At 39.6% G+C, this 26,879-nt stretch overlaps 1 protein-coding gene across 2 annotated transcripts in view; it reads right to left on the reverse strand.

Annotated features, from left to right (window-relative positions):
• The window catches only part of TSR1 (TSR1 ribosome maturation factor), an 895,152-nt gene that overhangs the window by 815,720 nt on the left and 52,553 nt on the right, over positions 1-26,879 (reverse strand). For both annotated transcript variants that reach the window (XM_044054379.1, XM_044054378.1), the window contains exon 4: positions 14,605-14,739. In XM_044054379.1, coding sequence (XP_043910314.1) covers positions 14,605-14,739 — 135 coding nt within the window. The remainder of the gene's footprint in view (positions 1-14,604; positions 14,740-26,879) is intronic.

Here is a 26,879-nt window from a genome sequence, read left to right on the forward strand (position 1 = left end):
TACTAAGATCTTCTGCCATTCTAAGCATTTGTCATTGTGACATGGGAGCAGGTGCATGCGTTTTGGTCATCTGTTTTCTAGGCATAGTGCTTACTCTTGGCCTAAGAAACTCTGTAGTTTTAGACAAAAAAAGTTGTCAGCTTGAGTTGAACATCGGTAGAGCGAAGAACTGCCTCAGAAGCCAGTGCCTGCACACCAGCTCCGGACCCATCCAAGGCAGAGACATCCGCAGGCTCCATAGTCCAAGAAGAGTCAAGCGCCGTACCGGACTCCGAATGGGTCTCGGTAGAGGTCTGCAAATCCATAGAAGCGGGCATCAGGGGTTGGGAAGGCACCTCACTGAGTACCGGCGAACTGGTGACTAGCTTAACGGAAGCGTCACCGGCAGCTTTGGACCTATGCGGTCTGTCTCTGTCTTTATCCTTACATTTGAACTGGTGACTAGCTTAACGGATGCGTCGCCGGCAGCTTTGGACCTATGTCCTTACATTTGAACTGGTGACTAGCTTAACGGAAGCGTCGCTGGCAGTTTTGGAAAAATGCGGTCTGTCTCTGTCTTTATCCTTACATTTTTTCGGAATAAATCAGTAGTTGGATGGCTTACAGAAGCCTTTTCGGAATACGGAGATTGAGAGCGAAAGAATTTAGCGACAATGAGAGCCTGACGATGAATGGTTCGGGTGTTGAACAAGGCACAAAACCAACAGCGAGGTACGTCGTGGTCTGGGCCTAAACAGATGACGCAGTAAGAATGAAAATCTCTGTGTGGTATTTGCTTTCCACAGGCAAGACAACTGTTAACTTTTTCTGACATCGGTTAGAGAAAAAAAAGGATCCCCAACTGGGTACTTAGCTTTAAAAGACTTAAGGATTATTCAATTTGTAAACGAAAATTCAGGTAGAGGCCGATCGGCACTTGCGAACTGCTTCTGCTTCGGGCTCCTCGGCAAGAAAGACTGGTGTAATGGCATCACTGCCTGTTTTTATACCCCTGACAACCTGATGTCAGCCCTGGAGCGACAGCATCCGACGCAGAAATACTAAGTCTCTGGTATTCGGGCTGACTGAGGTCTACCTGCAGGCAGATAACCCAAGTGTGATGACTGCAACAGTGAAACACGAAAAACATCCTACACTACCAGCACACACTAAACACTAAGAAATACTTCAAAAAACCTACTCATAACCTGGAGATTAATAATCACGATGAGTTGGAAGCCACGGCAAACGATATCTGAGGGTTGGAAGGTAGTGGTGGTGTATTATGGGTAGGGGGAGGAGCTTGGAGCAGATGCTTGTGAAGTTGCTGGCTCAGATCCATTGCGGATCAGATAGCCACAGGTTGAAGATCAAATTTATTTATTTATTTTATTTTACATTTGTTTACCAGGCTAGTTTATCTGGATACATGTCCATTTTCAGTGGAGGCCCGGGGAGAAAAGCTCCAGTTACACAGCATCATAGAGACATACAAAAACATTCAATAACATTTAGATTTTACATTTATAGAATAGACATTTTAAAACAACATTTTGAACATTGCATGGAAAAAGTTTGGCAATAATATTAATATGGAGTAATACCTCTGCAGTTACCAAAAATTAGAATAAGACAGAAAAAAAATGACTAATAGAGTTACAGATAAGAAGCAATACTCAGGGAGGAGAGTGCAAAGAAGGAGGAGGGTTAGTTATAAGGAATGGTTAGAAGTAGAGATTTATGGTAGAGAATAATATTTTGATTGGTGACAGGTAGTTAGAGAAAAAACAAATGGGTTAGTCAGGGTTGTTACAAGAGCATAACCAGTGATTGGAGAGGAAAAGTTTTAGGTTAGTTTTAAATAGTGGGAGAGAGAGGGTAAGGGTAGTGAGGTCATTTGGTAATTGATTCCATATTTTACCAACTGAGTTTGAGAATAGGGAATCACCTGCTAAGTTATTAGAGAAGGAAGTGTGTATCGACATTTTGTTGGCAGAGCGCAGATTCTTCAAATTATTATAAGGTCTTATAAAGGTAGAGAGAATTGGGGTGTTAATGGGTTGGTGTAGGGCTTCATGGGCGATAAGTTGGTTAAATTGTAGTAGTAGCGGTAATTCAAGCCATCTTAGCTGTTTTAGATTCTGACAATGGTGGGTCCTGTAAGGAGAGTTGGTAGCAAATCTAGCAATATTATTGTATGATCTAGTAAGATTGTTAAGATTATTTTTAGAAAGATTTGGTATATATGGGGGAAGCATATAACAGGGTAGAGATTAAATGGGTTCTAGCTATTGTGTCTCTGGCTACTGGTGTCAGGAAAGGTTTAATGAGATAAAGGGATCCAAGTTTTTTGTTAGTAGATTTAATTATAGAATTTATGTGAGTGTCAAACTTTAGTTGATTGTCAATAGTAATTCCAAGGAGTTTGGTGGTGGGGTCAGGTGAGATAACGGTGCCATCGTCGGATGTAAGTGTGAAATGGAGAGGGGGAGATAGAGGAGATGGGGTAAAGAGCAGTAGTTTGTTTTTTTTAGGGTTAAGAAGAAGACAGTGGTTAGAGAACCATTTTTCAATAGTAGAGAAGGCTTTTTGTGTGTGAGAATGAAGATCAGTTTGTGATGAGGCAGAACAAATGATAGTGGACTCATCAGCATATTGAATACAGGTAGACTGTGGAATAGAGAGGTGAAGGTCATTTATAAAAATGGAAAACAGTAGTGGACCTAAAATTGAGCCTTGTGGGACACCTAGAGAGGTAGGAACAAGGTCAGAAAGATGGTTTTGCCAGAGAACAGCTTGTTTTCGGTTATCCAGATAGGATGTGAACCAGTTAATGGCAGAATAGTCGAAGGAGAGGGACTTCAGTAGGTGGAGGAGAAATTGATGATTAACCATGTCGAAGGCTTTAGATAGGTCTACAAAGAAAGCAGAGGATAAAGTATTATTGTTACGATTTTTGTTGATACAGTTAGTAAAGTATAGTAAGGCTGTGGTGGTACTATGAAATGGCCGAAAACAGTGTTGACAGTTAGCTAGGAGCGGATGGTGGAGTAGGTGGGTTATAAATTGTTTATGGATACATTTCTCCATGATTTTAGCAAGTGGGGAGAGTAGAGCAATGGGACGAAAGTTAGAGAAATCAGTAGAGTTGCCACCTTTATGAAGAGGAATAATATATGAGATTTTCCAGATTGATGGGATTAAACCTTCTTTTAAGGTTCTGTTGATTAATATGGAGATTGGGTAGGCAATGGCTTTGGCTCCTATTTTGAGGTATTCTGCTGGTAGTTGGTCAGCTGAGGGGGTATTAGGTTTTAGTTTTTGAAGTAGGGAAGAGATATAGGAGGTGGGTATAGGTTCAAGGTGAAAAGGGGAGGAGTAGAGCTTGGACTGGGCAAGTTAGATATGTCTGGGTTTTGCTGATTTGCTAGTTTTTGTATAGTAGTGGTGAAGAAAAAATTGAAGGCATTAGCTGTTTGCATTGGACAGTCTGGGTTGGAGCCTAGTGGGTTAGGTGATTCCACTCTGCCTGGGGATAGTAGTGTGTTAATAGTAGACCAAAATTTATGTGGTTGATGAAGGGATGTTTGTTGTAGTTGTATATAAAAGTTCTTTTTGTCCTGTAGGATAGCTTTTTTTGTAATATTTCTTTGTTGTTTAAAGGTTTGGTGATCAGTTGTGTCCTTTGTGGGCCGCCATTTAGCCCAAGATTTATTTCTATTGAGGATTAGTTTCCTAGTATGATTTGAGAGCCATGGAGCTGGTTTATTTTTCATTCTTATGGAACGGATAGGGGCATGTTGGTCTAGGATTGCTAGGAAGGTGGCATTAAAGTAATTAACCGCTTCATCTATAGGGAGATACTTAAGAGGAGACCAGTTACATTGTTTAAGTTCGGTTAAAAACAGTTCATGGTCAAGGTGTTTTTTGCTGCGGATGGTTCTGGCTGAAGAGGGGATATTTAAGGTTGTTTTATGTCTAATAATATATATGAGAGAGTGGTCACTAAGGTCATCTGGGAGGGTTCCTGTTGTATAGTTTTGTTGTGAACAATTTGTTAGAATCCAGTCTAAGATGTTTTTTTTTGTTGCTATGTTTGTTTGTTCTGGTTGGAGAGTTTATAGCTTGTGAAAAGCCATGCAGGTTAATAAGGGATGAAGGATTGGTGCTGTTACATAAATTCCAATCAATATTAAAGTCTCCTAGTAGAATTGTTTTTTGAGGGAGATTGGTAGAAAGCCAATTTAGGAGGTCCTCTAATATAGTTAGATTTTTACCTGGGGGAAGGTAGGTGCAGATGATGTAAACTGATTTATGGGAGTTAAGCAACAGTTTAGAAATAATTATTTCTATGTTGTTATCAGAAGGTAAGTTATAATTCATTTTGCTGATTTGTAGTCCTGTTTTATAGATAATTGCAACCCCTCCGCCTTTTTTGTTCAAACGGTCATGTCGAATGATGCTATAGCCTGGGGGGATGACTTCTGTATCTTTTATTGTGGGTTTAAAGCCATGTTTCTGTTAAACAGAGAATATCGAATTGCTGGACATCCAGAAGGGCATGAACTTGTGGTATTTTGTTACATATACTACGTATGTTGAGATGGGCTATTGAGAGTGATTTGGGGGATTGGTAGTTGGTAATGGGATCATATGGTAGAGACTATGGTGAATGGGGGATGGGGTGAGGCTTGGGCCAGGGTTGGGGTGGATGTCTCCATCTTTTAATAAGTGGAGTAATATGAAATTGTAACATTGGAGAGGCTTGCAATAGTGGTAAAGACATTTTTATTGCCCAAGATGGAGTATTTAATATGATGTAGTCAGTGATATTTAGCTTGAAAGAAACTAGGCTTAATGGAGGCATTTAGGAAGATTGTAGATAAAGCAGGAAAAGGTGTTAGGGTTTGTTTGGAAGGGATGATAACAGAGGATAGGAGTGGCTGTTCATAGGAGGTTAAGAGGTAAGCTGTGGTAAGAGTAATCAGGAGGAAGAGTGTATGAAGACATTGGTATTTGTAAGGCATGGTAGAAGAAAGTGTAGTATGTATGTAGGGAGAAGAGTAGGTGTTAGTTTAGGAAGATAGAGTAGGTGGAAGGGAGGGGATTTAGAAATAAGGGGAGTAGAGTTATAGATATGGGGTGTGGCTAGTAGTGATTCAATGAGTGGTTGATTGGTAAAGGGGGTGTGGTTATGAGGGTAGAAGGTTAGAGGTACTGGGGGCGGGTGGCAATTGGGGGCAGGGTAGGGGCGGAGTGAGCCCGTGGGCTAACGGAGGATACTAAAGTGGTCAGTAGAGGATGGAAAAACTATCAGTGAACACTGACTAGCACAAAGGTAAGTGGAGGCGGCCTAGGAATAGTGGGTAGGAATAGAGTGAAATAAAGAAGAGAGAGAGAAAAAGAAACGATGGGAATTAAAGAAAATGTAAGGGAAAGTGAAAATAGAAGTAGATATTGTTGGGGAAATGGTGACATCTAGTGGACAAAAGTGGAAATGCACTTAAATACACCAGGGCTCCACGGGACTAAGCTAGACTGAGGGGAGAGGAGAGCAAGAGAAGTAGGGGTCTAGGTAAGGGGGGAATGGGGATAGGGGAACAAGGGGTTTGCTGCTGGCTAACCTGGCTGGGAGCAAACAAAACGCCTAGCAGGGTTTACTGGGTATTTAATTTCAAGGCCATGTCATAAATAAACATACTTTCTTGATTTCTTGTATTAGCAGCTTGCAGGAGATAGCAGGGTTTGATAAAGTGTCTTAGAGCAGTTGGTTTGATAAAGTGTCTTAGAGCAGTTGGCTGAGAATGCAGACAAAAATATAAGTGTGGGATTCCACCCAGGCGAAAACTCAAGGGTAAGTCCAGGTGAAAGCTGAGGAACAGAAGATAAAATGAGAAAGTAAGTTATAAGAGAATTTAAGTACCTTTATCTGCTCTTTTTTTTAAAAAAAAATACAGTATTTAATTTGAGTGTTGAAGGAATTTTTATCTGAAGTTATTCTGCTCTTCAGTAACTTGAACTGAAGCTAGTGTTGGCTGAATTTTGTTATTTGCTAGTAATTACAGGTGTGGGGGTAGCCACATTCTTTGATTTCCTGTCCTTGCATATTTAAACTGGTGCATGTGAAATAATTCCTGCTTTAAAACTTCAGCTTGGCCAGCTAAGAACTTGGTTATATTCAACTGGACGTATAAGAGAATTTAAGTACCTTTATCTGCTCTTTGTTTTTAAAAATACAGTATTTAATTTGAGTGTTGAAGGAATTTTTATCTGAAGTTATTCTGCTCTTCAGTAACTTGAACTGAAGCTAGTGTTGGCTGAATTTTGTTATTTGCTAGTAATTACAGGTGTGGGGTAGCCACATTCTTTGATTTCCTGTCCTTGCATATTTAAACTGGTGCATGTGAAATAATTCCTGCTTTAAAACTTCAGCTTGGCCAGCTAAGAACTTGGTTATATTCAACTGGACATATAAGAGAATTTAAGTACCTTTATCTGCTCTTTGTTTTTAAAAATACAGTATTTAATTTGAGTGTTGAAGGAATTTTTATCTGAAGTTATTCTGCTCTTCAGTAACTTGAACTGAAGCTAGTGTTGGCTGAATTTTGTTATTTGCTAGTAATTACAGGTGTGGGGTAGCCACATTCTTTGATTTCCTGTCCTTGCATATTTAAACTGGTGCATGTGAAATAATTCCTGCTTTAAAACTTCAGCTTGGCCAGCTAAGAACTTGGTTATATTCAACTGGACGTATAAAAGAATTTAAGTACCTTTATCTGCTCTTTTTTTAAAAAATACAGTATTTAATTTGAGTGTTGAAGGAATTTTTATCTGAAGTTATTCTGCTCTTCAGTAACTTGAACTGAAGCTAGTGTTGGCTGAATTTTGTTATTTGCTAGTAATTACAGGTGTGGGGTAGCCACATTCTTTGATTTCCTGTCCTTGCATATTTAAACTGGTGCATGTGAAATAATTCCTGCTTTAAAACTTCAGCTTGGCCAGCTAAGAACTTGGTTATATTCAACTGGACGTATAAGAGAATTTAAGTACCTTTATCTGCTCTTTTTTTTTTTAAATACAGTATTTAATTTGAGTGTTGAAGGAATTTTTATCTGAAGTTATTCTGCTCTTCAGTAACTTGAACTGAAGCTAGTGTTGGCTGAATTTTGTTATTTGCTAGTAATTACAGGTGTGGGGGTAGCCACATTCTTTGATTTCCTGTCCTTGCATATTTAAACTGGTGCATGTGAAATAATTCCTGCTTTAAAACTTCAGCTTGGCCAGCTAAGAACTTGGTTATATTCAACTGGACGTATAAAAAAATTTAAGTACCTTTATCTGCTCTTTTTTTTTTAAAAAAATACAGTATTTAATTTGAGTGTTGAAGGAATTTTTATCTGAAGTTATTCTGCTCTTCAGTAACTTGAACTGAAGCTAGTGTTGGCTGAATTTTGTTATTTGCTAGTAATTACAGGTGTGGGGGTAGCCACATTCTTTGATTTCCTGTCCTTGCATATTTAAACTGGTGCATGTGAAATAATTCCTGCTTTAAAACTTCAGCTTGGCCAGCTAAGAACTTGGTTATATTCAACTGGACGTATAAGAGAATTTAAGTACCTTTATCTGCTCTTTTTTTTTTTAAATACAGTATTTAATTTGAGTGTTGAAGGAATTTTTATCTGAAGTTATTCTGCTCTTCAGTAACTTGAACTGAAGCTAGTGTTGGCTGAATTTTGTTATTTGCTAGTAATTACAGGTGTGGGGGTAGCCACATTCTTTGATTTCCTGTCCTTGCATATTTAAACTGGTGCATGTGAAATAATTCCTGCTTTAAAACTTCAGCTTGGCCAGCTAAGAACTTGGTTATATTCAACTGGACGTATAAAAAAATTTAAGTACCTTTATCTGCTCTTTTTTTTTAAAAAAAATACAGTATTTAATTTGAGTGTTGAAGGAATTTTTATCTGAAGTTATTCTGCTCTTCAGTTATTCCCACCCACCCGCCCTGTTTTTGTTTTGGTGTTAATCTTAGTGGCATTGAAACTGCCCGCCCCTCAGCCTGCCTCTGGGCCCATCTCATTTGCTCACTCAACTGAGTGCAGTGAGATCATATTCTGATTTCAGGCACTCCTACTGTGTACAAAGAGAGCATCTGGGAAATAGAAAAAAAAAAAATTAAGCTTATTTCCTGCCTTTCTTGTTAAGTGGTACAGACTATTTGTAGGCTTCTGAGCCCCCAGCCCTTCTGTGTTTGAGGGAAGCCTTCTAGCTTGTTTTTTTTCTTATAACTAGCCAGTTTTCTAGTTTCAGCACTCAAATCTGTTTCTTTGATCTCAGCACTTGTTCAGAAAAAAAAAAAAAATTTTCATCTGCTTTTACTGTACTTGTGTTTTTACCTACTTCTTTTACTTTTGCATCATCTTAAAATACTCAATTGTACTTATTACTGCTTGGTGTAACTCATTCTAAGCCTTTTGGTTTAAACACTTGGGCTTCGGACCAGTTAGTTGTTTTGCACTGAGAGGGTTTGTGGTCTGCACTGTTGTGGCAGAACAGGTAGCTTACATCCTTCTAGGTTGAGAACTGCTGATTGAGGGCTCAGTGTCTGTTATTCTAAAAGTGTATTAATTCTGGTTTAAGCACTTGGACTTTCAAGCCAGTTATTTTACATTAAGAGGGTTCGTGGTCTGCACTCTTGTGGGAGGAGAGGCTGGACTCTGCCCTTCTGAGCTGGGAATTTCTGGTTAAAGGCTTATAGTGCATGCATATCTGAACTGTTTCTTACTGAAGTTGGTGCGCCTTGTTTGCTGTGGCATAGACTGGATTCGGGCCTGCTGGATCTAGCTTTGTTTGTGTAACTTGAGCACTAATCCAGACATTCTCTAAAGTATTCAATGGTATTTATTACTGCTTGGTTGTAACTTGATTAAAGTGTAGCTATCATTCAAGTCTTTTGGATTAAGCACTTGGGCTTCAGACCAGTTGTTTTACATTAGGAAGGTTTGTGGCAAGCACTGTGGTGGCAGGACAGGTAGCTTTCATCCTTCTAAGTTGGGAACTGCTGATTGAGAGCCCAGTGTCCAAGTGTATTAGTTCTGGTTTAGGCACTTGGGCTTCAGGCCAGTTATTTTACATTAAGAAGGTTAAGTGGTCTGCACTCTTGTGGGAGAAGAGGCTGGACTCTGCCCTTCTGAGCTGGGAATTTCTGGTTAAAGGTTTATAGTGCCTGAATATTTGAACTGTATCTTACTGAAATTGGTTCACCTTGTTTGCTCTAGCATAGACTAGATCCAGGCCTGCTGAATCTAGCTTTGTTTATATGCTTGTTGTTTGTTTGCTTGTTATTTCCTGGAAGCTAATTCCACCTAATACGCAACTTCTCAGCTTCTGTGGATCACTAGTGATATCTGCATTGCTTACTGTACTTATTTCCTTGTTTCACTTGAAAGAAAGTTACTGTTTGTCGTTTTTGCATTTAGTTACTTGTAACACACTGCACTCAAGTTACCTGGCACTTGCTCACTAAAGCAATTATATAAGTCAGCACTAAAAATTAAAAGCACTACACCCTCACTCCCCACTGGCCCTTGTTTTCAATTAAGGAATTCCCAATATTATTCTAGTATGTCCAAAGGTCAGTTGTCAATCTTCTCTCCGGTCCAGCTGGTGAATCTGGGAATCTTGAGGCAATGTTATAACTGCCTCATGTACACAGACAACCCTCTCCTCCTCCCACATAACACAAATACTTGCGAGAGATGCAGCTATTTAGCCAAACTGGAGGCTGAGCTCTCTCAACTCAGGACTGGCAAGACCAGACAGGAGGAGAAGGCAACTACACACACCACAAAACCAGCCTCACATAATGCTACCACTCCACTGAATCAAACACATAAACACACAAAGACATACTCGGAGGCTCTGAGTAAAATTTACCTAAACAGCAGAGGCCTCCAAAGCAGACACCCAAACAACTGCTACCTCAAGACACCCCACAAGCAACACACAAACCACAAAAGCAGTGTGCAAAGCAGTCACAGCCCTTAAGGCCAAATACAACACCAAACATACTTGTCATAGGTGACTCCATAGTCAGACACACTGACGTCCCACTCACCAGGCTGAACAAGGAGAGGGTCACAGTAAGCTGCCTATCGGGCGCTAGAATCCGCCACATAACACAAGCACTCGGGTCACTCCATGGCAAGTACAAATATGACACAGTCATTGTCCATGCTGGTGTGAACGACCTGAGGCGTACCTCCCTGGACTACATGAAAAGAGACAGAGGAGCTCTCTGATTATGTAGCCCAGGCAGGTATGACCCTAACCCTGAGCAGTATCCTTCCTTCACCAAGAATGATGCCACAATATAGAGACAAGATGATCAGCTTTAATATTGGCTTAATGTCTGGTGTCATTCAAAGGGGATCCAGTGTCTGTCTGCCTGGGATGACATGCTTGACAAGCCACGCTGCTTTGCAAGGGACGGCTTGCACCTGTCACCCTGGGATTCCGGATATTGGCTAAGGCTCTTGCCACCCCATAGTGCCTTTTTAGGCAAGGCTCAAATTCTAAACCTACCACCCTAGAAAACAAAATGGGAAGAAACTGAGGGTAATGCTGCTCAATGCCAGAAGTCTAAATCTCAAAATGCACGCACTCGAGGCCCTTCTCAGTATGGAGAACATTGATGTCTGTGCTGTAACTGAAACCTGGTTCAAGGCTCCTGAGAGCACCCCGGCACTATTAGGTTTTACCTCATATCATGCGTTCCGGCCCCAAAACCCGGACCACACCACAAAAGAAGGGGGTGTATCCATATTCATAAAGGATACCCACAACTCCAGGTTGGTGGCAACGCACGAAGCTTCGGAAACCATCCAGGTGCAACTAACCATAGGCAAAACTGCTCTACAAATTGTAGCATGCTACAGGCCACCCTCTCAAACTCAGGAACCCCACACAGCCTTCCTGAAGACACTGGAGGGTATAAATGTATCTCCAAACACCATCATATTGGGTGACTTCAACTACCCGAATATAGACTGGGAACATTACTCAAGCCCTAACTTTCTAGCCCAACGGTTCCTGGAGTTCATAAATTCAAATGCCATGGAACAGCTAGTCACTGTTCCCACGAGAGGAGAAAATATACTAGATCTCATTGTCACAAACATGGGGACAAAATGCTCCACACGGAAGTATATCCCTCATTGGTGAGATCTGATCATAAACTAATCTCACTGGAAATCAACATCCCGCCCCACCCCAAACAAAAAGACCATAGTGAAGAACTTCTCTAAAGCAAACTTCACACTACTCAAGACTGGTGTGGTATCCTTCAAGGCCCCTGAGCCAGTGGAAACCACAACCCAAGCTCGGAAGCCCTTACAAATGCCTTCTATGAACACCTCCAGGACTGCATGGATCAGGCAATCCCAAATAAAACCAAGACTCTTTCCACAAAGGGCAAGCGTCCAGTCTGGTGGACCCCAGCCATTAACAAACTTTACAATAAGAGGAGAAAGCTATTACATGATAGAACAAAATCCATAAAAGGGAAGTCACCCCTGATCATTATTAGTAAAAAATACGAGCACTCATAAAATCAACTAAGGCCAATTTTGAGAGAAAAATTGCCATGGATTCAAAGGACAATCATAAGGCCTTTTTCAGCTATGTTAGGAACCTGGGTGGAAACTCCCAGATATGCTCAGAATTAGTCCAAAATGATACAAAAATCACTGAACCCACAGACATTGCCAACATACTGGCAGACAGGTTCAGTGCAAACTTCACCCCCCTCCCCTAAAGGAGAGATAACTATCCCAGCCGAGTGTAGCCTCCCGGACATCTCAAATGCGCAGGTGAAAGCTGCTCTCTCTAAAGCTAAAAACACAGCATCAATGGGACGGATGGTGTCCCCGGCTGTGTGCTACACGAGCTAAATGAGGAATTAAACCCGCACATAAGGCAGCTGTTTAATCTCAGCCTTACCACAGGATACGTGCCCAAGGAGTGGCGTACGGCAACTGTTGTCCCACTCCACAAAGGCGGCGCCTCTACGGACCCTGGTAATTACCGCCCCATAAGCTTAACAAGTCTAGTCTGCAAAGCTATGGAGAGGATCATAATGGAGCTCATAAACAAAGATAAAGGGGACTTGCAGACATTGGACCCGACCCAGTTTGGCTTTGTCAAGGGAAGATCATGCCTTTTGAACTTGGTCGACTTCTTCGAAACAGTCACCAAGGCCATTGATGAGGAAAGGCAGTCCATACAGCCTACCTTGACCTTGCAAAGGCTTTCGACACAATACCCCACTCGGGTATTGTAGAAAAACTTACCAGCTTAAATGTAAACCCATATGTCACAAGATGGGTTGCAAACTGGCTTAAAGACAGAACCCACAGGGTTAGAGTTGCTGGCGCTGTGTCAGACTCCAAGCCAGTCACAAGTGGTGTCCCACAGGGCTCGGTCCTTGGCCCCCTATTGTTTGGCATCTACTTCTCAGAAGTACAGGCCAACATAGGAGGACTTTGGCTGACAAAGTTTGCAGACGACTGCAAACTGGGAGCCATAGTGGAAAGTGCATCAGACACGGATATCCTTCAGAAGGGACTCACGGAAACAGATAGCTGGTGCCAGAGCCATGGCCTGAAGTTAAACGCCAAAAATGTATAGTCATACCCTTCGGGAAAAACAAGGTAACCCCAAGCTACCATATAGGTGGCAATCCACTAAGCACAGAAGAGGTTATCAGGGACCTGGGGACCCAGGTTGACAGTGGCCTTTCTTTTGACACTCACATTGCTAAAGTGGTTAGAAAGACCTTCTACATTGCCCACCTGATCATGAAGGGATTCACATCCAGATCTAGTGAGGTTATTGTTCCCCTGTACTCTTCACTTATCAGACCAATGATAGAGTACAATGCCCCATTCGGGATGTATCTCACCCGACATCTGCAGCAATTGGAGAGACCCCAAAAGTTCCTCACCAAAAGGATAAAGGGACTCCAAAATCTGTCATATGCTGCCAGATTGAAGAAACTCCAGCTCTATTCAGTCGCATACCGTCTGCTCAGAGGTGACATGTGCCTGACATACAAGGCCATGTCCAACCCGGAATTAATGGACATGCTCCACCTCAAAAATCCAAATCCACCAAAACCACTAGAGCAAGCGACTTAAACCTTAGCACGGATATAAATAGGACGTGCTGGAGGGATAGATTTATCACTCAGAGACTCCCTATGCTGTGGAATAAAATCCCGGTCCATGTGAGGCAGAGCACCTCGCTGACTCTGTTCAAGAGAAATCTAGACCTGTGGATGGGAGATCATAGGTTTACCCCGGGAATCATCTCTGTGTCACTGCTGGACAGAGGCACAACAAACTAATGGGCACAGTATTTTTTCATATAAGGGGTGGCGTAAGCCACAAAAATTTGGGCTAGGCTTATAAATGCCTTAGGGCAGATAGCCTAGTATAAACCTATGAACCTATATTAAAGCAGTAAATAACACTATATACATAGAGCAGTAAGGATAAACAGATAGTAATAGTACATAACTTAAAATGAATCACATAAAGTAGTAGTTGCAGTCAGGCATGAAAAATTACATTGAGTAGAACAAACACATGAGTTTAGGCTACACACATAAATCAGTTTGCTAGTGTTAAGTAGCGTAGGACACCCTTGTAAGTTTCGCTTCCACAGTGGGGAGCACTACCTGAAATTCTATTGTTTATTTGTATTCTATATTCAAATGAAGTAAACAACTTCAGATTAAGTGTTTAAAGAAAAAAAAACACAAAACAGAAGTCCGGTAGGATGATGTGCCCAAAACGAAACCAATAAACAAAGAAAAGCACCAATGAGACGTATCCACCTTAAAATTGTTTAATAAAACTCACAGCATGCGAAATAAAACACAGCACACAGTAACGCAGAAACCACTACCAGTTCGTTTTCGTCTCCAACTTCATCAGAAAATGCTGACAATCCAAACCCCTCCCCATTTATACCCTTACACATCAGCAATTAACAGTTTTAAAAATCATGTGACATCAATTAAAACCTTATATCTTTTTAAAGCAGAAGTAAAAACCATCCATACAGAATAAAAAGTTCCCCATTTCATATTGAATAAAACCTTTTTTTAAAAAGCATGTAATAATAAATACTTAAATAAGATCACATATTAAATATATACACAATAAATAGTTCAACAGAGTAATTACAGAATTCAAACATCTTTCAAGGTGGATACAGCTTATTGGTGCTTTTCTTTGTATAAGACAAAGACACGAACACACACACACACACACACACACACACACACACACACACACACACACACACACACACACACACACTTCTAGAACTCTAAATCACTAGCTACATCTAATGTTGCAACTTTAAACACACACACGCAATTTGCTATTTTAAACCTTATTAAAAGGCAATGCATGTCTGTAAACTATTGTTAAAACTCCTTACATTTATCCCATGTATTTCACCTCAGTTAATACCAAAAAGGCTCCAGGAAGCAGATTATACCATTATTAACAGCTACACAGAAAATGTACACAGGAAAAAATTGCAAACAATCCTTACCATGGGTGGGAAGCCCCTGTGCAAACATACAAGACAGGCAGTAATCACCGTAAGTATCCCAGCCTTCATGGGGGTCCAGAAGAAACAGAAGAGTGTCTGCTACTTTAACAAGGTCCAACAAATCATGAAGTCTCCCTGCAGAGAAACAAGCAAGACAACAAGCCATTAGTAGGGGTCTTCTCTGGCAATTTCGTTGGGGAGGTTGAAATCTTAAACTCCAAGAAGCAAACTCTGGAGCAAAGTACTTGGACTGAGTGTAAACCCATTCACAGGGTAGTCTGTGAATGATGTGTGAAGCAGTGCTGTGAAGTCTCCGCCTGGACAGCATGCTTATTGCTCTTTTCTGTGACAACTTTCCCACAGGTCCCCAAGCAAACCATTACCGGTCTAGTAGCATTAACCTTAACAACCTCTTACCTTAAATAAATGCTCAGGTGTTGCAGATTATGACCTCCTCAGATATACTTAACACGACTACAGCTTTCAGTTTTTTTTGGTAGAAAAATACAGGACACTGACACAGAATACCAATTCACACATCCACACACAGTACCTTAATCTGTAGCACATTTCATCCAACAATGACCAATTTAATTTAGTAGCTTACACAAGAAAGGTAGAACAATGCAACAGAAATCTGGAGACTGGTTACAGACATGAATAATAAAAAAATAAGCATTTAACACAACACTAATCACCCACATCATGAGCAAGAGATACAGCACTGGAAATAATAGTTGGTTTAAATCAAAACAGCAGGCAAGGATGGGCTCATTCAATGCATTTTGACAATTTCTTAAAAAGTAGTAAGTATACCAATCATGTGTACTCAAACAACATTTAATGTCACTCCGTCCTGCCCCGTTTGAATGGGCATCCACACACATGTATGCCATGGCCCTCCCAGATGCACTGCCATTCAAGTTATTACTATTCACCTACAAGTTAAGACCAACAACCACTCAAAATGCATGTTTCGGCAAGCTTGATGTTTGCATCCATCAGGTCCAACTTAAAATTTCTGTCATTAACGGAGTTATTAACACCAATTAACAGTGAAATTACATGCAATTCTGTTTAGAAGGTGTAGGCTTACAACAGCTCTGAGAGGTCATCAGAGCACCATATGGAAAAACTCCGGCTGTACTCAGTGGCATATCGCTTACTCAGAGGTGATCTGTGCCTGACTTACAAAGCCATGTCCAACTAAGAATTGATAGACATGCTGCACCTAAAGAAATCCAAGTCACTGCGAGCCACTCACTCTAGTGAGCTAAACATCGCCACAACAATAAACAGAACATACTGGAGGGATACATTCCTGTCACAGAGACTCCCCATGCTTTGGAACAAAATTCCTAACTTCATTAGGCAGAGCTCTCACCAACACTCTTCAAGAGAAACCTTGATGAGTGAATGGGTAACAGAAAATATGGCCCTGGGATCACTTCATTGGCTCTTCTCGACAGAGGCCCAGTTAATTAATCAATGGGGTGGAGAAAGCTGACACACTCTGGCTAGGATTATAAATGCCCTCAGGCAGATAGCCTAGTACCTTCCTATGAACCTATACATAGAACAATACAAATATTAATGCATATATGACATGGATTATTTACTTATTTATTTGATCGATTGGCATTGTTTAGCAAGATAGTCCACTGAGCCATAAAGAGCCTATTTGCCGTGAAGGCCCGGGGAGAAAAGCTCCATAGAGTACAAGTAATTAAAACTAGCATAAAACAATACATTGAATTATACACAGTAACTACAATAATGAGCAGGTTTACTCCAACAGAGTGTTTACACTTAGATGAATATTGTATATATTGGTGAAATGTACACAAATAATCATGGTCTTGAACTTGGCAATTGTAGGAAATTTTGAGGTAGAACAAAATAAGTAGTATGACACTTTGTGCAATTGTTTATGGATTAAATATTACAGAAAGTAATAGCGATGAAGATTTAGAATAAGGTGGCAGGGCTGTTGTGGGAAGAGTTATAGGCATATGTACATCTAGATGAAAAAGCAACAGCTTGAGTATAAAGTGTGAGCGGCTTTGGAAGCAGAAGTGGTCAGGACTTAAAGGTTGGGATTAAGGTACAATTTGCAACTCTGAATGGAGGAGAATTAAGTATGTAAGGAAGTTTTAAAAGCTGCCAGGTTTGGGTTAGATTTAAGTGCTAAAGGAAGAGAATTCCAAATTCTGGCTGCTGAGCTAGAGTATAGAAGCTGGCCTGCAGGTAGATTAGGTTTGTGTACCTGTAGATGTTTGTTTTCTGATCTTTTTGGGTAGGTAGTTCTGAATGTCCTGCCCTAACCTCACTGTTCAGTAAGGTTTGTATACGAATTTGTTTGCTGCTGTTAATTGTACGCAGGAGAAGAAATGTGGAAGTTTGAGTCAGTTAAGAGATTGTAATGTTATACAGTGGTGGGTGGAGTATGAGGCATTGCTAGCAACTTTGCTGCAACACATTTCAAATTTTGATTGTAGAGTAGATAGTAAATTAATAATGGAGTTCTGTAGGTTAGAGAGGGTATTAGATGTGTTGGCTAGGTTTTTTTTTTTTTGTAGAAGAGCTTAGAAAAGTGTTTATAGCTATACAGAATGCCCAGTTTTTGGCGAGTCTTTTTTTTTTTTTTTGATGTTGTGCTGAATATGTAGGTCGAATTTTAAGTGTTCATCTATTATTACCTCTAATAGTTTACTGTGAGATACTACAAGTACTGCTTTATTCTGAGAGTATAATAAATTGGTCTTTAAGGATTTTTTTCTTAGAGGTGAATAGAATTGGCTTTGTTTTGTTTGCGTTGAGTAACGGGTAATTTTTGTTTAAGTCAATTTGCAATGGAGGTGAAGGCGAGTTGTGTAGTATGTTGGAGGTCAGGTATGGAGTTGGCAGAGAAATATTGATAAGTGGATGAGAAATAGAAAATTCACGCCGGGGATCACTCCAGTGGCTCTACTCAACAGAGGCACTAGGAACTAAGGCTGGATGGCGCGATGCCAGGTTAATCCTACGGGCTAGGCTTGTAAAGGCTCCAGGGCCATTAGCCTAGTACACACCTATGAACCTATATGAGGGCACCAATGCCTGGTTTAACTCAGTTTAGACCAACAGGGTAAATCCATGTGAAGTGTGTCGTATGAAGCACAAGACCACTGACTGTTCAAACAACTGAGTGAGTGAATTGGAGGAAAATGCAAGACACGAACAATACAGTATCACATTTTCTAAACATCTCTCTCCAGTTGTAAAGATTTTTTTTTAGCTTAGCTTTTACTGTCTTGCAGTTACGGAACAAAGCATATACTGTCACAGACTGGAGAAAAAAATGGCTAGACAGCTATTTCAGCATGCTTAAAAACTCCCTCTGATGCAGAGATCCACACCCCTCCCACAGCCAAGTTTTGAAGGACTACAGTTATTAACAATGGATGCACAGATATAAAACAAGAAGAAAATGGTCACATAGCTGCAGTGAGCTGAACAGCACTGAACAAGACTGAATAAGACAATAAAAGTAAGTAGTATGGTAGTAAATATAAATAACTTCTCATCTGAGAGATGCCACAAAAAAGGCCACAATTTCAGCAAAATTGGGCAGCCTAAATACTAGACACTGACCATCAAGGTCAATGAGACTGCAGCAGCAGATGATCTACAGTAACAAACTCAGTATAGTCACATAAATGATAAAGTCACATTTCAAAGGAAGAAACACCAAACATGAGCAAATGACATTGTTAGATGCTATCCACACTCTTGGATAAGGGTGCAATGGACAATTAGAAAAGTGAAACAAAAGCACAGCTACACTAGAGAAGCATTTGAGAGAGACAACTACTGTACGCAATCCCAGAAGTAAAGCATTACTGAAGTTATTTAATCAATCAAAGAAATTATGCTAAGTATTAACCAAAGCAGGCGAAGTCAGTTTAGTACAGCCTTGGACTGAGAACATTACAAACATCTGAAATGCACAATGGTTATGGCTTACAGAACATGCCATAACTAGCCTATTCACCAAAATGCATGCCTTCAGGTCACTGCATGCCTTCAGGTCACTACAATAATCGCCTTACTGCATCAGAATGTACTACATATTCATCTGCTTTTACTGTAATTGTGTTACTTCCCACTTTATTACCTTATTTTGCTTGTGCTTCTTCTTAAAAGTACTCAGTTGTATTATTCTGCTGCAGTTATTACTGCTTGGTAGTAGCCTGATTAAATTGTAACTGTTATTCTAAGCCTTTTGGTTTAAGTACTTGGGCTTCAGACCAGTTGTTTTACATTAAGGTTTGTGGACTGCATTGTTGTGGCAGGACAGGTATCTTACATCCTTCTAAGTTGGGAATTGCAGATAGGCCCATTAGTTCTGGTTTAAGCACTTGGTCTTCAGGCCGTTTATTTTACATTAAGAAGGTTTGTGGTCTGCACTGTTGTGGGAGGAGAGGCTAGATTCTGCCCTTCTGAGCTGGGAATTTCTGGTTAAAGGCTTATTGTGCCTGCTTATTTGAACTGTTCCTGAAATTTGTCCATTTTGTTTGGTGTAGCCCAGAAGTTAGTAGTTTATTGGCCATTTTGGGCTAATTTATATAATTTCCCTGCTATAAAAACCACATTTGTGCATTTTTTTGCGCTTGTATTCAGCTCAGCAAGTGCCTGCCAGGGGTCCTGCAGAGTTCTACAGCAACAGAAAAACAAAAGAGAGACTTGGGAGTGATTAAGTATCATTTTTCTGCATTTTCTTGCCGTCTAACTAATTCCGCCTAAAACTCAGATTTTTCTAGGGTGTCTATGATTTAAAAAGCTTGTTTCTGCTACATATTGTACTTATTTGCTGCCTGGATTTGAACTAAGTCATTTTTGTGTTTAAATCTGTTTAACTGTTGTAGGCTACACTCTATAAAGTGCGATAGCCATTTCTATGCATTTAAAATAGTTTTTTTATCGTATCTGCTTAAAAAATATACTTGTTTCCCGCCTTTCTGAACTAGTATAGTCCAGTTTTCAGGTTATTGCTGAATTCAGGGCTGTTACAAGTTTCTGTACTGCCCATACCTTACTTGGATAGAAGGAAGTTTCTCTGTTCACCTGTGAGAGAGGGGAGCTGTGAGCAGCCTATCTGTCCCTGGAGGAGTGGTTTCAGCCCAAAAGTTAGTAGTTTATTGGCCATTTTGGGCTAATTTCTATCTTTCATTTCCCTGCTATAAAAAAATGCATTTGTGTGATGTTGTGTGCTGGGCAGTGACAGTTAGCTAGGGTTAAACTATTCCCGGCTCCACAAAGTGTACTCTTCAATTTTTCCCTTGGAACTAGACAAACTTTCAACTTAAGCCCTCAAACCATTCATTTCACAGCCCAGCACTTGCTCAAAACTCATAGTAAGCACTAATTAACCCTAGCACTAGACCCCCCTATACTGTCCAGAAGGACAAGGCTCTCTATTCATTCGTACCAGCTAATCAGTAAAACAGCTCACTTTACCTATTCAGGCATGTACAAAGGGCAGTTTCAGGTGTACTCCCTCCAGTCCAACTGGTGAATCCAGGCATTTTGAAGCAATGTTACAACTGCCTCCTGTACACAGACAACCCTCTCCTCCTACCACCAAACACTAATATATGCAAGAGATGCAACTATACAGCCAAACTGGAGGCAAAGCTCTCTTAACCCAAGACTGGAACTGACAGTCAAAAGGAGAAGGGAAATGCTTGCAACACACCCCCAATCTCACATAGACCTACTAAACCAACACCGGGCAAATAACACACACAAATACATGAAAACATACTCGGAGGCTCTAATTAAAAATCTGCAAAAGCAACAGAGTACCTCCAAGGCAGACATCCAAGCAACCTCCACACCCCATCACAAACCATGAAACACACACTTCACATAATCAGTGTGCCACGCAACGCACTGTCCAAAACACAAAGTGTTGAAATAGTACACCAGCAGCAGCCAAGCAGTAAACCACAAGAATTAGTATAAATCCAAACCACGTTTAATATTGAAGCGCTTTTCGTTTGCAACGATGTGCAAACTTCATCAGAATGAATAAAAAGTGACAACCATACAGGTTTTATACACTCTACTTAATTGTTCATAACAACATAATTGAAGACAATTAAATAATTGGCTTTCAATGAATGCATTGCTGTTTAAGGTACAAAACCTTAAATGCAAAAACCTAAAGGTCATGAAAAACACGAAAACTCAACAATTATTAAAAATATACAACATATGTCTGACTAAATATTAAAATATATATAAAAAACATATATAAAAAAACTATTATTCAAATCAAACTGTTATTCATAAATAATACAAATAATTGCAAAAGGTAGCATTTAACTAAACAGTTAATACTCATGTTTTGTGTACTAAAGAATAAGAAACTAAAAGACTGATGCTACTTACTATCTTTTAAGACTAAGAATACTTAAAAGGCAGGCTATAGAGCATGCTTCATTGAGACCAGGTGAATGATAAGATTCTAGCCTAATTTGCCACTGAAGTTCTAATGCTAGTAGTTTTAACGCAGTTGGACCACCTCTAATATCATTGTGTGCCTGGTCAATTGCTATAAATTGAGAGATGAAACCATTACAAACTAGGAGTCCAGGGATGTTCAAATGCCACAACTGTAACTACTGTAGATTTATTGTAGAATCTAATAGATTTGAGGTTAGTAATGAATCATTCAAACTTAAGCATAGATTCACGTGCAACTCTAAGATGGTGGTGTACTTGGCGCAGTGTCAGTTATGCCAAGCCCACTACGTGGGGAAAACTGAACGGAAGCTTAGGGAACGCATATACGAACACCAATATGCTATCAGGAAAGCAAAAACCACTAATGCACTGGCTAAGCATATTTTGGATTTCCCTACGCACCATTTCAAATTTATAGCAATTGACCAGGCACACAATGATATTAGAGGTGGTCCAACTGCGTTAAAACTACTAGCATTAGAACTTCAGTGGCAAATTAGGCTAGAATCTTATCATTCACCTGGTCTCAATGAAGCATGCTCTATAGCTTGCCTTTTAAGTATTCTTAGTCTTAAAAGATAGTAAGTAGCATCAGTCTTTTAGTTTCTTATTCTTTAGTACACAAAACATGAGTATTAACTGTTTAGTTAAATGCTACCTTTTGCATTTATTTGTATTATTTATGAATAATAGTTTGATTTGAATAATAGTTTTTTATATATGTGGTTATATATATTTTAATATTTAGTCAGACATATGTATATATTTTTTAAATTGTGTTGAGTTTTGTGTTTTTCATGACCTTTAGGTTTTTGCATTTAAGGTTTTGTACCTTAAACAGCAATGCATTCATTGAAAGTCAATTATTTAATTGTCTTCAATTATGTTGTTATGAACAATTAAGTAGAGTGTATAAAACCTGTATGGTTGTCACTTTTTATTCATTCTGATGAAGTTTGCACATCGCTGCAAAAAAAGCGCTCAATATTAAACGTGGTTTGGATTTATACTAATTCTTGTGGTTTACTGCTTGGCTGCTGCTGGTGTATTATTTCAACACTTTGTGTTTTGGACAGTGCGTTGGGCTTTCTACAGTTGGACTCTCCTTTTGGGATTTTATAGTTGTTTTTTGTTCTACTTTCTTAGTATGGCGTCTGGGTCTGTTGGTGAGCCAGCCAGTGATTTCCCCAACGCTACACCTGAGTTACTGAAATCTAACCAGCCAGGTTCGAACATTCAAACGATACCTGTTAACCAGCAAGCTGCAGTCACTACAACTAAAGAACGGACTACCACTATTGAAACAGTGGATTTACTTATGAACAAATTGGATTCTATCCTTTTTAGGCTAGAATTACTTGAAAAGGCTCACAGCGTTCCGTCTACCGCAAATAGTACTGGTAACACACCTGATAGTGACAACGCCGCTAACTGCGGCAATAGCGCCGCCATAAACGTTTGTAATAAACTATGTGGCACCATGAATGTGCCACACGCTGACACTATGCGTAATGTCAGCGGTTTCACTAATAAAGGTTTTGGGCCAGGTTCTGCGGCAGAAAAGGTCCGCGATGCCAACGGAGCTGAACAGCTTTCTTTCAATTTACGTAATACATCCCCTATCACGGAAGGTAACACCGATATGACAGCAGGCTTGGTTGAGGCCAACCAGGCTAGGCAGAGGAGAATTCCAGCCGTCGAGGAGCTGTTATCATCCGGAATGCCGGTTTTGCAACTTGATTCTCAATTTGACAATCACAACGTTCATCTTATGGACAAAACTGTTACACTTGAATCACAATATGGGTATACTTCTGTCCATAAATCGGAAATCACCAGGACGTGACCAAGCTGAAAACATTCACTCTGGAAGAAACAATTCCCATCAGGTTTTAAATACGGCTTCAGTTACTAGCGGTTTGCAAAGAGATCAATATTTGGTGAGTTCCAGCACCTTGAATACAGCTAACATTCTAGATTGGATCAATGTTAACCCTAGTTTTTCCAATGTACTCACTGATAAAATTGATAAAGATAGTCACTGCGAACCTGACATTTCCATCAATATAAAATCATTGGACAATATTTTATTGAAAGTTAAAAAATTGAAACTTGAAGTTGCTTATTTTAATGAATGTTTAGCAAAGAAAATTGTTCCTAAGGGTTTAAGACACTACCAATACCCAACTGGTTTGCTGATAAACTCATTGTTCCACCAAGATTTATTATGCATGTTTGATAGACATGGTTTTGAATTGTTAAACCTGATGATAAAACATTATTCTTTGCAAATCGAAGAATTAAATGCAGAAGCTATTTCATTAGACAATATTATTAGGAGTGACTCAATGTTTGAGCGTTATACACTTGATTACACGAAACTGTTTAAAAATATTGATGATTTCATTTTGAAATCAAAATTGACTAAATTTAAGAAATTAGATAGAGACCTTAAAGCTTATAGGGAAGGGGTTGCGTATCCTAAACCCCCTACAGGCCAGGTATGGAAGTGGAATTCTGTACCTAATCCCAATAGGCCCCACCGTCATACACTCAATGAAAGTAATAGTGCTGCTACTGCTCCTTGCCTTAATACGAACACTGATGCCATTCAGAATGACGAACAAGGTAGTGGTGAGAGTGGGCCCCCTGTTGAACTTCGTAGGAGCGAAAGACTTCAGAATAAGAACAATAATTTCAACCATAATTCCCAGGAGAGTTTTTTAGGGGCAAGACCCAAGGTCCAACGTCAGTGGCAGAATCAAACATATCAGAGGAGGAACCATCGTTAAGTTTTGATGTTCATTTTAACGACGAGGAGCAGGTTTCCCCTGTCAGCACTATTGATTCTACACTTTCAATGACATTGCATGAAACTGAAGTTACTTCGGGGAATTTGTACAATGAGCCTACTATTAGTACTAATTCATCAGGCGATTTTAAGGTGTATAATTTCTCCGACATTGAAGTTTCCCTTGATATGGCGGATCTTATGGCTAAGGGACTAACTTACGTCCCCCATCATCAGACAGATTTTGTTAAGGCGATCACTGACATTAAAACTTTCACTAGGAAATTGAATTTCAGGCTCATGATGGGAGGAGGGGCATATTCCGACTGTAACACCCACTTTCATATCCCTAGTACATTTAATCCCCCACTCCATCCACTCCTGTCTATGTTTGAATTAATATGTGAATTGGACATTAGGAACCAAATTAAGCCAAACAAAAATATTATTTCTAATAATTACATGGAAGAAATGGAAAATGTCCGGAACCTTCGTATGAAGAATTTACGTATTTGCAAACCAGACAAAGGAGGTGGGGTAGTCATTTTTGAAAACAACGATTATTTTGATTGGATGACATTATTACTTGACAGTCCATCGTACGCTCTGAGTTCTAAGAATGAGATCAATAAGGCGTACAAAATCATTCAAGACCATATTGAAGAGATGTATATAGATGGTAGGATTAACCAAGATATGTTCAACTACATGACCACCTCTTATCCCAAGGTTCCATATTTCTTTGGGATACCTAAGATACATAAAAACGTCAACAACCCACCTATGCGTCCACTGATCGATAGTCGTGGATCACCTACTTACGCTTGTGCAAAAGTAGTAGATGGCATTTTGCAAAAATATATTCCTTTAGAGACCCACATCTGTAAAGATTCGTGGACATTTCTCTCTAAGATCAATGAGCTTAAGTATGAAGAACACTTCAACTTCCTTACTATCGATGTTAAGGACCTATATACCTGCATACCTCAGGATATAGCAATTGAGTGGGTTGGAGAAAGGCTAACAGCTAGAGGAGCAAATAGCCGTGACATTTCTTTAGTTGTTGAACTACTTGATTTAACACTACCTAAAAACTTCTTCATGTTTGGTGACAATTACTATTTGCAAACAGTCGGAGTTGGAATGGGCTCACCCTATGGTGCAAGTGTGGCCAACTTTGTCATGGCTCATTGGGAACAACAATTTATTTTTGAAGAGTCTGTGTATTCTGGCCACCTTGTGTACTATACGCGTTACCTTGACGACATTTTCATATTATTCAACGGAAATGAAGAAGAGGCAGCCTCTTTCATCAGTTTTTTGAATAGTACTACCGAATTTTTGAAGTTCACCTCGACATTCAGTAGTATTCAAATAGCATACCTTGACATCCTTTTAACTAAGGATGTGAACGCTTCTTGTTTTTCATCTAGAATTTATAGAAAACCGACACATTCCAACACATTTCTTCATTTCACTAGTTGTCATCCTTTCAAGCAGAAACGGGCCGTAGTGAAAGGTCAGTTAGTCAGAGCGTCAAGGATCACCAGTAAACATGAAGATTTCCACGTAGAATGTGGTACATTAAAAAAGATGTTCCTAAGTAGAGGTTACCCCATCCAACTTGTTGAAGAACTTATAAGTGAAATTGAAACGAAAAGAAACCTTAACACATATGTACCTTTACTACAGTTGAAGGGGAGAAATGAAGTAACATCTTCTACCAAGATTTTTGACCAACAGAACGATGATATTCATTGTGAAGCAGTGGAAAATCTTCCTAGGTTTATAACTACGTTTGCAGTAGACAGTTATATTTTGTGGTCCATTGTTAAGAAAAACTGGCATCTATTCAAAACAGACTCATTAGTATCCTCAAAACTGGGAGGTTTTCCCCTGGTAGTGTACAAAAAAGGTAGGAACCTTAAATCATGGTTCGAGATGAAACCATTACAAACTAGGAGTCCAGGGATGTTCAAATGCCACAACTGTAACTACTGTAGATTTATTGTAGAATCTAATAGATTTGAGGTTAGTAATGAATCATTCAAACTTAAGCATAGATTCACGTGCAACTCTAAGATGGTGGTGTACTTGGCGCAGTGTCAGTTATGCCAAGCCCACTACGTGGGGAAAACTGAACGGAAGCTTAGGGAACGCATATACGAACACCAATATGCTATCAGGAAAGCAAAAACCACTAATGCACTGGCTAAGCATATTTTGGATTTCCCTACGCACCATTTCAAATTTATAGCAATTGACCAGGCACACAATGATATTAGAGGTGGTCCAACTGCGTTAAAACTACTAGCATTAGAACTTCAGTGGCAAATTAGGCTAGAATCTTATCATTCACCTGGTCTCAATGAAGCATGCTCTATAGCCTGCCTTTTAAGTATTCTTAGTCTTAAAAGATAGTAAGTAGCATCAGTCTTTTAGTTTCTTATTCTTTAGTACACAAAACATGAGTATTAACTGTTTAGTTAAATGCTACCTTTTGCAATTATTTGTATTATTTATGAATAACAGTTTGATTTGAATAATAGTTTTTTTATATATATTTTAATATTTAGTCAGACATATGTTGTATATTTTTAATAATTGTTGAGTTTTCGTGTTTTTCATGACCTTTAGGTTTTTGCATTTAAGGTTTTGTACCTTAAACAGCAATGCATTCATTGAAAGCCAATTATTTAATTGTCTTCAATTATGTTGTTATGAACAATTAAGTAGAGTGTATAAAACCTGTATGGTTGTCACTTTTTATTCATTCTGATGAAGTTTGCACATCGTTGCAAACGAAAAGCGCTTCAATATTAAACGTGGTTTGGATTTATACTAATTCTTGTGGTTTACTGCTTGGCTGCTGCTGGTGTACTATTTCAACACTTTGTGTTTTGGACAGTGCGTTGGGCTTTCTACAGTTGGACTCTCCTTTTGGGATTTTATAGTTGTTTTTTGTTCTACTTTC

This window comes from Protopterus annectens, chromosome 13.part0 (assembly GCF_019279795.1).
Source record: "Protopterus annectens isolate FY-2018-M chromosome 13.part0, PAN1.0, whole genome shotgun sequence".
Classification (NCBI taxonomy): Eukaryota; Metazoa; Chordata; order Ceratodontiformes; family Protopteridae; genus Protopterus; species Protopterus annectens.